The 11,683-nt window shown below is 45.0% G+C and overlaps 1 protein-coding gene across 2 annotated transcripts in view; it reads left to right on the plus strand.

Moving 5' to 3' along the window:
* Positions 1-6,270, plus strand: part of IFT46 (intraflagellar transport 46) — an 18,875-nt gene extending 12,605 nt beyond the window's left edge. For both annotated transcript variants that reach the window (XM_003796847.3, XM_023517298.1), the window contains 5 exons: positions 740-861; positions 1,825-1,891; positions 4,756-4,816; positions 4,985-5,070; positions 5,783-6,270. In XM_003796847.3, the coding sequence (XP_003796895.1) occupies positions 740-861; positions 1,825-1,891; positions 4,756-4,816; positions 4,985-5,070; positions 5,783-5,878 (432 nt within the window). In that variant the 3' untranslated portion in view covers positions 5,879-6,270. The remainder of the gene's footprint in view (positions 1-739; positions 862-1,824; positions 1,892-4,755; positions 4,817-4,984; positions 5,071-5,782) is intronic.
* Positions 6,271-11,683: the final 5,413 nt, after the last annotated feature.

Below are 11,683 nucleotides of genomic sequence, written 5' to 3' on the forward strand. Positions count from 1 at the left end.
TGAGACTCTGTCTCAAAGAATATATACATATAGAAAAGGTCGTCCAGTGCAGTGGTACCTGCCTGTCGTTCCAGCTACTCAGGAGGCCATGGCAGGAAGATTGCTTGAGCCCAGGAGTTGAGGGTGTAGTGAATTATGATGACATCACTATACTCTAACTGGGGTGGCAGAGAAAGACTTTGTCTCTAAAAAAAAATAATGTTGCTTTGAACATTTGTGTCCCAAGTTTTTGCATACATATGTAATCCAAGTTTCTATGTGTGTGTGTATCTCTCTCCCTCTCTTTCTCTCCCACTATCTATCTAGCTATCTGAGTGGGAATTGCTTGCCATGAGGTGACTATGGCTGGGCCATAGAGTTAAACTATGTTTAACCCCTCGAGGAACTGCCAAACTGTTTTCCAAAGTGGCTGCACCATTTTATAATCCCACAAGCAGCGAATGAAGGTTCCAGTATCTCCATAGCCTCCCCAGTGTTTTTACTGTGTCTTCTTGATTGTAGCCATCCTAGTAGGTATGAAATGGTATTTCATGTAATCAGTCCTGCCATGTTGACCTGCCCCTTTCCATGCCTCCAGCAAACCTTATCAGGGTTTCTTTCCCTCTTTATTTGGCTGCTCTCAGGCTTCTCTTTTATCAGCTACCTCATATATAAAAGAGCAGCAGATATGATGAGCCACTCTGTAAAAACCAGAGCACTCCTTCAGTGCCATCAGCCAGGCTCGTCCTTATTTTTCTAGCAACACATGAAAGTAAAGAGCCTGGAGGATGCAGAAAAGAATCCCAAAGCCATTGATATGTGGATTGAGAGCATCTCTGAGTTACACCGTTCTAAGCCCCCTGCAACTGTGCACTACACCAGGTAAGAGATGCCATGTTCTTTACAACAGTCATCTATAGCAACTTTCACCACTTGTGAACCATTGCTTTTAAGAAGAGGCCCAGAGGCTCCACGCCCATAGCACAGTGGTTACAGCTCCAGCCACATACACCAAGGCTGGTGGGTTGGAACCTGGCCTGGGCCTGCTAAACAACAATAACAAATACAACAAAAAAATATCCAGACATTGTGGCAGGTGCCTGTAGTCCCAGCCACTTGGGGGGATAAGGCAAGAGAATCACTTAAACCCAGGAGTTTGAGTTTGCTGTGAGCTGTGATGCCACGGCGTTCTACCAAGGGCGACATAGTGAGACTGTTTCAGGGAAAAAAGGTCCAGAGACTAGGGACATATTTGGTCAACCTGGGGCTGTTGGCTTAGATTGCTGACATGTGACATAAAGATTGTGATTTCTACCGTTCAATAAAAAAAAGAAAAAAAAATTAAAAAAAAAAAAAAAAGATTGTGATTTCTCTGCTATCATTCTTGTGCCAGCTGTTCCAAACCCCAGGTCTTGAGTAAGTTTGGGTTGCTCAGTTGAGGTTTTCCTGAAATCTTTTTTTTTTTTTTTTGAGACAGAGTCTCACTATGTCGCCTCTGGTAGAGTGCCATGGCGTCATAGTTCATAGCAACCTCCAGCTCTTGGGCTGAAGTGATTGTCTTGTCTCAACCTCCCAATTAGCTGGGACTATAGGTACAACACCCAGCTATTGTTTTGTTATAGTTGACATTGTTTTTTTAGCAGGCCCAGGCTGGGTTTGAACCCACCAGCCCTGGTGTATGTGGCCGGCGCCCTAACCACTGAGCTGTGGGCACTGAGCCAGATTTTCCTGAAAGTTTAATATGCCACATTGAGGGCCTCTCCTTCATCCTAGAATATCCTGGTCCAGAGGCTGGTGATGTTACTAGTCCATGTTTCTCATTCATATTTACCTCTGTACTTTCAGGCCCATGCCGGACATTGACACGCTGATGCAGGAATGGTCTCCAGAGTTTGAAGAACTTTTGGGCAAGGTGAGTAGAAGGTAGCAAAGGGAAGAAAATATCACATTCATTGTAGGGCTTGGTGGTTTCTCTCTCTAGATCATCATCATCATCATCATCATCATTAGCAGCAGCTTTTTAATGGTAACACATGAAACCCCTGTGTGTGCATATGTGGAAATTTGGTATATATGACAAGTGGTTGGTGTCTGTAATCCTAGCACTCTGGGAGGCCAAGGTGGGTGGATTGCCCGAGCTCAGGGGTTAAGAGACCAGCCTGAGCAAGAGCAAGACCCCCATCTCTACTAAAAATAGAAAAACTAGCTGGGCATTGTAGCATGCATCCATAGTCCTAGCTACTCAGGAGGCTGAGGCAAGGGAATTACTTGAGCCCAAGAGACTGACGTTGTTGTGAGCTGGACACCATGGCACTCTACTTAGGGTGACAGAATAAGACTCTGTCACACACACACACAAAAGATAGGTAGTTGTTTAAGTGATTGGCAACAGAATGAGGTTATGATGAGACAGCCATCCATTTGAAAAAAATTAGGTCTTTGCTTTAACCATATACATACATAAATTTTAAATGAATTAAAGAGTTGATGCAAAAATAGCTATTCACGTAACATTATATAACAAAATATGGGAGAAACTAGGATGTTCAGGTGTTTCTCAGCATTAGCCATAATGGGCAAAATGTGATAGGTTAGACTCAAAAATACAAGGCTCTAAGTACCAAAAGATACGGTAAGCAAAGTTAAAAGACAATGGCAGTCCAAGAAAATTATTTTATGTATATATTAGACAAAGTTACTATGCATGCAGAGAGCTCCTACATGTCAAAAGAAAAGGAAACCGAACAAAGATGATTAACAGGTCCTTCCTGGTCATCGGAGTTTGAGACCAGCCTGAGCTACAGCTTTAAAACACTGGAAAGGCCGGCTAAGGCGCCAGCCACGTACACCTAAGGTGGCGGGTTCGAATCCCCAGCCCGGACCCGCCAAACAACAATGACGGCTGCAACCAAAAAATAGCCGGGCGTTGTGGCGGGCGCCTGTAGTCCCAGCTACTTGGGAGGCGGAGGCAGGAGACTCGCTTGAGCCCAGGAGTTGGAGGTTGCTGTGAGCTGTAATGCCACAGCACTCTACCCAGGGGGACAGCTTGAGGCTCTGTCTCAAAAAAAAAAAAAAAAAAAAAAAACACTGGAAAGGGCCTGCCGCAGTGGCTGCCACCCATAATCCTAGCTCACTGGGAAGGTGAAGTGGGTGGATTACTTGAGCTCAGGAATTTGAGACCATCTTGAGCAAGAGTGAGACCCCATCTCTACTAAAAATAGAAAAATGAGCCAGGTCTTGTGGCAGGTACCTATCATCCCAGCTACTGGAGAGGCTGAGGCAAGTGGATTACTTGAGCCAAAAAAGTTTGAGGTTGCTGTAAGCTATGATGCCACAGCCCTCTACTAAGGGTGACAAATCAAGACTCTGTCTCAATAAATAAAATTGTTATACTAGTTGCCCAATATACCCTCTACTTTCCCTAATTTTTCTCTATAACTTATCTTCAAACCTACTATAGACCTTATAGTGACATGAAGACAAAGGTTTTTTAATGTGTATTATTTAGGAATTGACTGCAAAGAATGTAGAAACATTTTCTTTCCTTCCAGCATTTTATTTATTCTTTTTTTTTTTTTTTTAGACAGAGTCTCACTCTATCATCCTGGGTAGAATGCAACTTCAAACTCCTAGGTTCAAGTGATCCTCCTGCCTCAGTTCCCTGGTAGCTGGGACTACAGGTGCCTGCCACAGTGCCTGGCTCATTTTTCTATTTTTAGTGGAGATAGGTTCTCACTCTTGCTCAAGCTGGACTTGAACTCCTGAGCTCAAGCAATCCACCCACTTCAGCCACCCAACGTGCTAGGATTATGGGTGTCAGCCACTGCCCCCAGCCCCCTTCTAGCGTTTCAAAACTAGCTGAGAGAAAATATCTGATTAGGGGTGAATGGCTAGATTGTAGTATATCCACTCAGTGAAATACTATGTTATGGCACATTACTTGGCCTTGTTTTGTTCTAATATGAAAAAATAGTAATGACATATTGTTAAATGGAAAAAGCAAAATTGCAGAACTATAAGTGCTCTGTATTTTGTAAAAAGAGACAAAGTTTTAAGACCCCAGTGGTTTTTAAACTTACAGTATGACTTGTTTAAATCAGACCCTATCATCTGAGTGGGATGTCATGTCCATCTTCTCTGTTCCTGCGGTGGCCTTATGGGTGACACCCATAATCCTAGCTCCTGTGGTGGCCTGGGACCATTAGGCTTTACACCACCAGCTATATAAATACTTAGCCATCACCTGGGACCAGGTTCTTCTTTACAGATCTACACAGGAAGACAACACGGCAGCACATTTTACTTATAAAATCTTTTGGTCCTTCTAGATCATCCACCACTGTGTTATAATAAGTATGGCTGATTTCATCTTACTGATCGGGGGTGGGGAGAAGCAAGATGAAGCTGTTGGCAAGGTTGATGTCTTCTGAGGTCTCTTAGTCTTCTCTCTGTGTCTTCACATGGCCTTCCATCTGTGTCTGTGTCCTAGTCTCCTCTTCCATGTAAGGACATCAGGACATCAGTCATGTTAAATACAGCCCACCCTAATGACCTCATTCTAATTTTTATATATATATTGACCTTATTTCCTTAGTACCATCACATTTCAAAGTATAGAAGGTTAGGATTGAATATGAATTTTGGGTGAGCACTACTCAGCCTGTACCACGTATCGTATGCTAGGAGCACTTTTCCTTCAGAGAGAGAGAGAGTGGTGCTAGGACCACTGAAATATCATCAGCTTTTTGACTTTGATCCATTCCATGCCCATTCCAGGTGAGCCTGCCCACAGCAGAGATTGACTGCAGCCTGGCGGAATACATTGACATGATCTGTGGTAAGCTCCTCTGTCCTTCCCTTGTCCCTGATAGAGCCACTAGATGGGGCACGCGCCAGGCTTTTGAAAACACTGGGTCTGGGAGGGGATTGGTTATCCTAAACAGAAATGCCCCATAATTCCAGAGTTTGTTTCCTTCTGTTCCTGGGAGTTTTTTCTTTATTTCAGCCATCCTCGACATCCCTGTCTACAAGAGTCGGATCCAGTCCCTCCACCTGCTTTTTTCCCTCTACTCGGAATTCAAGAACTCACAGGTGCGGCAAGCGTCAAGGCTTGGTTTAGGCCTTAGTGAGGAGCACTGCAGACTCCACTGTTCTGAGCCTGCTGTGATCATGTCCTATGGCAATGGACATAGGTGTCTCTGCCCGGAATTACCTTTGCCCTTCCCCATAATTATGAAGCAGAAAAGGAGGCTGTGGGGCTTTCAAAGGAAGGGTATATAGTAGAAAAGTGTTGGGCCTTAGATGAAGCTAAGTACGAATGAACAGATACCTGTAATTTTAGTAGAGAATGAAGAAAGTAGGGCACATCTCTAGCTGATTCTCAAAGATAGCACCAAGAAATTATTTGGGAAAGGAGAATTGGGAGAAAATTGGAGCCTGAAGGGTTTTTTTTTTTTTTTTCTTAAGAGATAGAGTTTCATTTTGTCACCCTCGGTAGAGGGCTGTGGTATCATAGCTCACAGCAACCTCTGACTCCTGGTCTTAGGCGATTCTCTTGCTTCAGCCTCCCAAGTAGCTGGGACCACAGGTGCCCGCTACAATGCCCAGCTATTTTTTTTTTTCAATTGCTTGGCTGGGGCTGGGTTTGAACCCGCCACCCTTGGTATATGGGGCCAGCACCCTACTCACCGAACCACAGGCGCCACCCAAGCTTAAAGGGTTTTAAAGAAGGTAGTTCTTGCTGTAAGATGTAGCAACTAGCATATTCTCAACACTCAGCATTCCCTCTCCTCTTCCCTTGCAGCATTTTAAAGCTCTTGCTGAAGGCAAGAAAGCCTTCACCCCTCCATCCAACTCCGCCTCCCAAGCTGGCGACGCAGAGACATTAACCTTCAGCTGAGACACCTCCCACACCACCCTGTTTGAAGGCTGAACCGGCTCTTCTACTCCAGCTGAGACAGAGACGTCATTGTCAGCCACCTGGTGTCCTTGCCTATGCAACAGCATGGCTCAGGGGCCAGCACATGTCCTGCTACCCTCCCTGCCAGAGAGCACTGCACAGGTTTGTTAAACAGCTCTACTTAGCTCAGATTGCCTTCCCAGGGGAGTTACACATCTGTGCCCCTGTGGGCATTTGAATGAGAAGAATTGGAATTTCTGAGATTTCATGGAGCTCAGTTTGGAAGAAAAGCTTAATGATGACCTTTTTGGGAAAGAGATGGAATTACTTTCTTTCATTCTTAAAGTTGTTGGGCAAAAATTTTATAAATAAAATGCTCTATTGTCAGATTATCCTGCTGTTCTATAAAATGAAAGAGAAAAGGCTGACTGAACATAAGGCAGAAACAAGGAACTTGGCTTAGCAACAGGCATTAAGTGAATACTTGAAGCAAACCAGCTGGTGAGATAAAATAAAACCCCAGTCCTACATGAGTGTCAGGAGAGAGGAATCATTTTTCTCCTGGAATTTAAGTTTTCCTTTTTTTTTTGAGACAGTCTCACTCTGTTGCCCTGGGTAAAATGCTGTGGCATCATAGCTCACAGCAACCTCAAACTCTTGGGCTCAAGCAATGCTCTTGCCTCAGCCTCCCTAGTAGCTGAGACTATAGGTGACACCACAACACCTGGCTTGTTTTTCTATTTTTAATATAGACAGGGATCTCGCTCTTGTTCAGGCTGGTCTCCAACTCCTGAGCTTGAGCAATCCACCTACCTCAGCCTCTCAGAGTGCTGGGCTTACAGGTGTGAGCCACCACGCCCAGCCTCTTACAAATCCTTAAACCAACTAAGATCACCTCATGCTTTAGTTTGAGGAGCAGGCACATCTGAGCTCAAGCCTCAGTTCAATGCTATGTCAAGTCCTCATGTCTCCTCTCAAATGGGTACCAATATTGTTCATATTTAACTCAGAATGAAGGGAGGCAAAATTTGATAGGAATTCACATGTTCCATTAGGTTTTCAGGAAACAATCAGTTGCCTCCTTGGGTAGAGCTGAGATGCAATAGTAATAAATACATTCAGTTCTCATTATTCGTGGTGGTTATGCTCTATAAAGTCACTGCAAACAAGGAATTGGTAAATACTGAACCTTAGTGCCATTTGGTTCTATCAACCGACCACTGATTCACTCAACTTACAGCCGACAGCACTGTAATTCATGTCTCACTGAAGCTTATCTAACACATTCTCTTGGAAGGAACATTACAGCCCTCACTAAACAGCACTTCAGCACTATACCAGGAGGCATTTCAAACAGCAGAGCTACCAACAGAAATGCATAACGTGGCACTGAATAGATCGCAAAAAGGGACATTGTTTACCGTCTAAAAGCTGAAATCAGACAGTGTCACCTTGTTCAGACTCAGCTGGGAATGTTGGTGTCAGGCAACTCAAATATTTTAGCACTAGGCCTAGCACAGTGGCTCATGCCTATAATCTTAGCATTGTGGGAGGTGGAGGTAGGTAGATTGCTTGAGCTTAGGAGTTCGAGACCAGCCTGAGCAAGAGTGAGACCCCCATCTCTACCTAAATTAGAAAAACTAGCCAGGCATGGTGGTGGGCACCTGTAGTTCCAGCTATTTGGGAGGCTGAGTCAAGAGGATCACTTGAGCCCAAGAGTTTGAGGTTGGTGTGAGCTATGTTGTTGCCACAGGGTGACAGTAAGACTCCGAAAAGAAAAATTACATATAAGTATAATATATAATATGTATACAGATATATATTAAATAATATATATCTGTATACAGATATTTTTAGTGCTCTGAACATGTCCAAAAATGGCCACAGAAATTCCACAAGTAGTGGCTTGAGATTACTAATAAATTTTAGCAAGTTAGGTGAATTCACAAATACAGAATCCACAAAGGAAGAGAACCAGGCATCCTTCCTAAGTTCCTGGTTGATGCATGTGCCTTTCAGCAGCTCTCCCTCCACGCAGCACATCCCCCACAGCTCTCTGGGGGTCATCTACAGATACCCCCTTCATGAAGGCTCCTCTCTTTGTCAGCAGTCTTCAGTTACCCTCTCTTGGCTACTTGTGCTGGGGCCCTAGGAAAAGGGGCCTTAGTTAACCCAGCTATCACACAGTTAAAATAAATACTAACCTCTCTATCTCTCTATCGTTAGGGAGATTTTAAGCAGTAGAGACTTGTTCCAAGGGAGAATATTGGAAGAATTCACTCCCAGGAAAATGATCAGGCAATGAGAAAAGATCTACAAATACTGACAATTAGGATTCTTCCGCCCTCCCACTCCCAGACAGAGTCTTATTCTGTGGCTCTGGGTAGAGTGACATTATAGCTCATAGCAACCTCCAGCTCTTGGCCTCAAGCAATCCTCTTGTCTTAGCCTCCTGAGTAGCTGGGACTACAGGTGCCTACAGCAACGTTCAGCTATACACACACACACACACACACACACACACACACACATATATATTTTTAGAGGTCTCACTCTAGCTCCGGCTGGTCAACTTCTTTTTTTTTTTTTTGAGACAGAGCCTCAAGCTATCCCCCTGGGTAGAGTGCTGTAGCATCACAGCTCACAGCAACCTCCAACTCTTGGGCTTAAGCGAGTCTCCTGCCTCAGCCTCCCAAGTAGCTGGGACCACAGGCGCCTGCCACAACACCCGGCTATTTTTTTGGTTGCAGCCATCATTGTTGTTTTGGCAGGCGGGCTGGATTTGAACCTGCCACCTTAGGTGTATGTGGCCGGCACCTTAGCCACTTGAGCCGCAGGTGCCGAGCCTGGTCAACTTCTGAGCACAAGCAGTCCACCCTCCTCGCCTCCCAGAGTACTAGATTACAGGTGTGAGCCACCGAACTCAGCCAAATTAGGATTCTTTAAGCAAATGTCCAGGTCCCTACCTTCACGTCAACGTCCATTCAGTGATTTGGTGTCTTACTGGTGTGTGTGTGTGTGCATGCTAACAAACAGAGGATAAATAAGGAAACAGAAGACGGAACATCATAAACCAATTAGATCTAATAGTCACAGAACACTGAACCCAGCAACAATGTACACATTCTCTCAAGGGAACATGGCAGCATTGTCCAGGGTAGACCATATGTTAGGGTGAAAAGTCTCAATAGGTTTAAGGGATAGATACACAAAGTATCTTCCCCGACTGCACTGGGGTGAAGGTAGAAATCAATAACAGAAGGAAAACTGGAAATTTCACAAATGTGAAGAAATTAAGCAATATACTTTTTTTGTTTTTTTTTGACACAGAGTCTCACTCTGTTGCCCCATCTTAGAGTGTCATGGCATAAGCCAGTCTCACAGAAGCCTCAAACTCTTGGGCTCAAGCAATCTGCCTGCCTCAGCCTCCCAAATAGCTGGGACTAAAGGCATGCGCCACAGCACCGGGTAATTTTTCTATTTTTAGTGGAGATGGGGGTCTCACTCTTGCTCAGACTGGTCTTGAACTCCTGAGCCCAAAGGATCTTCCCATGTTGGCCTCCCAGAGGTTTAGGATTACAGACATGAGTCATTGCAGTTGGCCAAGGGATATGCTCTTAAACAATCAATGAGTCAAAGAAAGCATGCTGCTGCCTGTACTAGAAGTTCATTCCTTGTTAAGGCTAATGCCACGGCACCCTACCAAGGTGACAAAGAGACTCTGTCTCAAAAAAAATTAGTGTTCTTGGCTGGGCGTAGTGGCTCATGCCTGTAATCCTAGTACTGTGGGACGCTGAGGCAAGTGGATTGCTTGAACTTGCGAGTTCTAAACCAGCTTGAACAAGAGCGAGACCCCATCTCTAAAAAAACAGCCAGGTCTTGTGGCAGGTGCCTGTAGTCCCAACTACTTGGGAAGCTGAGACAAGAGAATCACTTTTTTTTTTTTTTTTTTTTTGCCAGGGCTAGGTTTGAACCCACCACCTCTAGTATATGGGGCCAGCGTCCTATTCCTTTGAGCCACAAGTGCCACCCCACAATGGTGCCACCCCTCAAACCCAAGAGTTTGAGGTTGCTGTGAGTTAAGATGCCAGGGTGTGAGCTACCAGGCCTGGCCATGAGCAGAGATTAATTTTTTTATTTTTTGCAGTTTGGGGCTTGAACCTGCCACCCCGGTACCTGAAGCCAGTGTCCCACTCCTTGAGCCGCAGGCACCACCCTTTTTTTTGAGCAGAGATTTCTTAATCTGCATCTTCTGGGAAAAGTCTTTAGCTTTCATCAAATTCTCCAAGAGGGCCTATCACCCAACAAAGTAACAAGAAATCCCCAACCCAAGGGATAGGTTTGGAATATCAAGACATAGTTTGTAAGTCCGGCCCACAAGTAAGCAGTTGGCTGGAAGATTTGGCAAGAAGAGCAAACCTTTCTGCTAAAGTAAGACCTTGATGGGTGGCGCCCAAGCTCAGTGTTTAGGGTGCCGGCCGCATGCTCTGGGGCTGGTGGGTTCAAACTCGGCCTGGGCCTACGAAACAAACAAACAAAAAATAGCCAGGCTTTGTGGTGGGTGCCTATAGTCCCAGCTAATCAGGAGGCTGAGGCAAGAGAATCACTTAAGCCCAAGAGTTTGAGGTTGCTGTGAGCTGTGACGGCACAGCACTCCACTCAGGGCGACAAAGTAAGACTGTCTCAAAAATAAATAAGGGCGGCGCCTGCGACTCAAAGGAGTAGGGCAGTGGCCCCATATGCCGGAGGTGGCGGGTTCAAACCCAGCCCCAGCCAAAAACTGCAAAAAAAGAAAACCAAAAAAACCAAATAAATAAAAAATAAAGTAAGACCTTGAGAACAGCTGAGAGGAGCTTGCAGCTTGCAGCTTTGCCAAAGGACCATCAAGAAAGGGGCCCAAGACTTCCTCTCCCACAATAGGCATGGATGAGAGAGTCAACAGAAAAGACAGCAAAGGCACTCTGGATTCTAAGTTATGAAGTGGCAAGGAGTTAACATACAAAATCAGTAGAGGCCAGAACTAAGTTCCTCTCAGGTGGAGAGGTGAGGGAAGGACATGAACTAGAAACCCTCAGAGCCACGCAAGCCAAGCCAATCGAGCACTAAAAAATAGAACATAGGCTGGGCATAGTGGCTAACACTTGCAATTCTAACACCCTTGGAGGCCAAGGTCGGGGATTGCTCTAAGCAGTCTAAGCAGCATAGTGAGAGCCACTCTCTACAAAAAATAGAAAAATTAGCTGGGCATGGTGGCAGGCATCTGTAATCCCAGCTACTCAGGAGGCTGAGGCAAGCAGGAAAATGACTTGAACCCAGGAGTATGAGGTTACAGTGAGCTAAGATGATTCTACTCTGGCATAGCAAAGCCCTATCTCAAAAAAATAAAAAATAAGGCCAGGCCTGGTGGCTCAAACCTGTAATCTCAGCACTCTGGGAAGGCCCAGGTGGGTAGATGGCTTGAGCTCAGATCAAGACCAGCTTGAGCAAGAGCGAGACCTTGTCTCTAAAAACAATAAATTAAAATAAATAAAATAAAAATATTAGCCAGTAATCCCAGCACTCTGGAGGCCAAGGCTGGTGGAATGCCTGAGCTCAAAGGTTCTAGATCAGCCTGAGCCAAAGCAAGACCTCATCTCTAAACATAGCTGGGCATTGTGGCGGGTGCCTTTAGTCCCAACTACTTGGGAAGCTGAGGCATGTTGATCACTTGAACCCAAGAGTTTGAGGTTGCTGTGAGCTATGACACCACTGCACTCTACTGAGTGAGATTCTGTCTCAAAAAAAAAAAAAATTGGCTCGGCACCT

Source organism: Otolemur garnettii, unplaced genomic scaffold, assembly GCF_000181295.1.
Source record: "Otolemur garnettii isolate 467f Iridium unplaced genomic scaffold, OtoGar3 scaffold00108, whole genome shotgun sequence".
In the NCBI taxonomy this organism is placed as follows: Eukaryota; Metazoa; Chordata; class Mammalia; order Primates; family Galagidae; genus Otolemur; species Otolemur garnettii.